General features: G+C 34.8%; 1 protein-coding gene across 1 annotated transcript; it reads right to left on the reverse strand.

Annotated features, from left to right (window-relative positions):
• Window positions 1-561: 561 nt before the first annotated feature.
• LOC106147652 (putative olfactory receptor 7A2) lies at window positions 562-1,241 on the reverse strand. Its single transcript, XM_013510162.1, has 2 exons — window positions 984-1,241; window positions 562-915 (listed from the first exon to the last, which is right to left on the reverse strand). Exons 1-2 carry the CDS (start codon window positions 1,239-1,241, stop codon window positions 562-564), a joined length of 612 nt encoding a protein of 203 aa, XP_013365616.1.
• Between the last annotated feature and the right edge of the window lie 467 nt (window positions 1,242-1,708).

A 1,708-nucleotide genomic window follows, 5' to 3' on the forward strand; every position in this document is an offset into this window, starting at 1 on the left:
TTGGTGTCTCATTTATTTCATTTAATAATATGTTCTCAAGATGGTTCCACTTAGTTACAGATGATTCAACTTTATCCTTCTTTCTGGTAGAGTAGTACTACATTGTACATAAAGGTCACTTTTTGTCATGTATTTTTACTATTAGTATGTTATGCTCTATAGAGAAATAGATCTAATCATGCAAATCTGTGGTCTTAACATTTCTTCTAGCATAAAATTACATAAATGTTCTTATTTACCATTTTTTGTAACAAATGATCATGATGTTAAGTAACAAGAGAAAAGTAAGATAGCATAATATCTTACTTTCAAATTAGTTGTTCAGATTACCAGATATAAGCATGCAAAATTGGTCAAAAAGAAAAAAAATAGGTATTAAGTGTTCCTTCAATAAACCATTGGACTTCAGCAATACAGTTATCCTAGCTATATATGTATATCACCAATGCTGTTGCACTTGAGTATGGGTTTTGGCTAACAGCAGAGCTAAACAGCACACCTATCCCAGTGTCATAAAATAAGGAAACACATGAGAGGTGAGAAGCAGAGGTGGAAAATGCTTCATTTCTCCCCTGAGCTGAGGCTATTGCATGTGTGGAGGAAAATAGAGCGAGTGTAAAGGATGCCAATCAAGTCATCCACACCCAGTAGCAAAGTTGCAATAGATTTCATCAGGTTATTGAGAATTATGTCAGAAGATAAGGTGAATTCATGATTAACCTTACAGAAAAAGTTTGGGATTTCAAAGACTACACAGAAGATCAACGATGACATTATTAACCTATATAAGAAGGAATTCAGGGCAATTATGATCCAGGGCACCAAGACCAACAAGCCACAGAGCCAGGGCTTCCTGATGACTGTGTACTGCAGTGGATGACAGATGACCACGTAGTGTTCATAAACCATTACAGCCTGGAGGACATTTTCCAACACTATACATAATATTAAAAAATCTGAGTGAGGCAACATTCATATATTACGACATTGTTCTGTGACTGCAGGTTCACCAGTATCTTTCGCATCATGGTGCCCACAAAGGACACATAGGAGAGGAAACAGTACATGGGTGTGTGCAGATGGGAGTCTGAAATCACTGAAAGAATGTTCAGCAGGTTTCCAAGTACAGTGGTCAAGTACATCAAGAGGAAATGTTCAAACATGAATGGCTTCAGGTGCAAGTCCTCTGCAAGTCCCTTAAAGTGAAATGCTGAAATTTGTGTGCCATTTCCTGGTTCCATATGCTTTAATGAGTAACGAAACCTTTGTCATTGTTGTATCAGGTCCCCTTCTGGAAACTACCTGTCTATCTTTGATTGGAATTCCTTTCCCTTTCTCTTCTTTTCCTCAATCTACTGTAAAATATGTAGTTTTAAGTAGAATTTATCTCTGGTATAAGCAAAATTGAAACAAGTTGCAAAAACCACATACTGCATAGTAAACGTTCCTGCAATTCAATCAAAGCAGAGCATAATTAAATCCACTTGCTAAGGATGTAAATTAAAATAATTTGCTAAGATGCTTTATGTACAAATACTAACTCCACACAGGGAATGTAATTATTATGTACTGTAAACATGTACTAATAAAAAAAAAACCAAAAATTAAAAAATATAAGAATCTGTCATTTGTCTTTGGACAAATGAATATTTTAAAGTAAATGACATCTCAACCGCCATAATTTATGATAACATTTTTATTTTTATTT

This window comes from Chinchilla lanigera, unplaced genomic scaffold (assembly GCF_000276665.1).
Source record: "Chinchilla lanigera isolate Chin_1 unplaced genomic scaffold, ChiLan1.0 scaffold00225, whole genome shotgun sequence".
In the NCBI taxonomy this organism is placed as follows: Eukaryota; Metazoa; Chordata; class Mammalia; order Rodentia; family Chinchillidae; genus Chinchilla; species Chinchilla lanigera.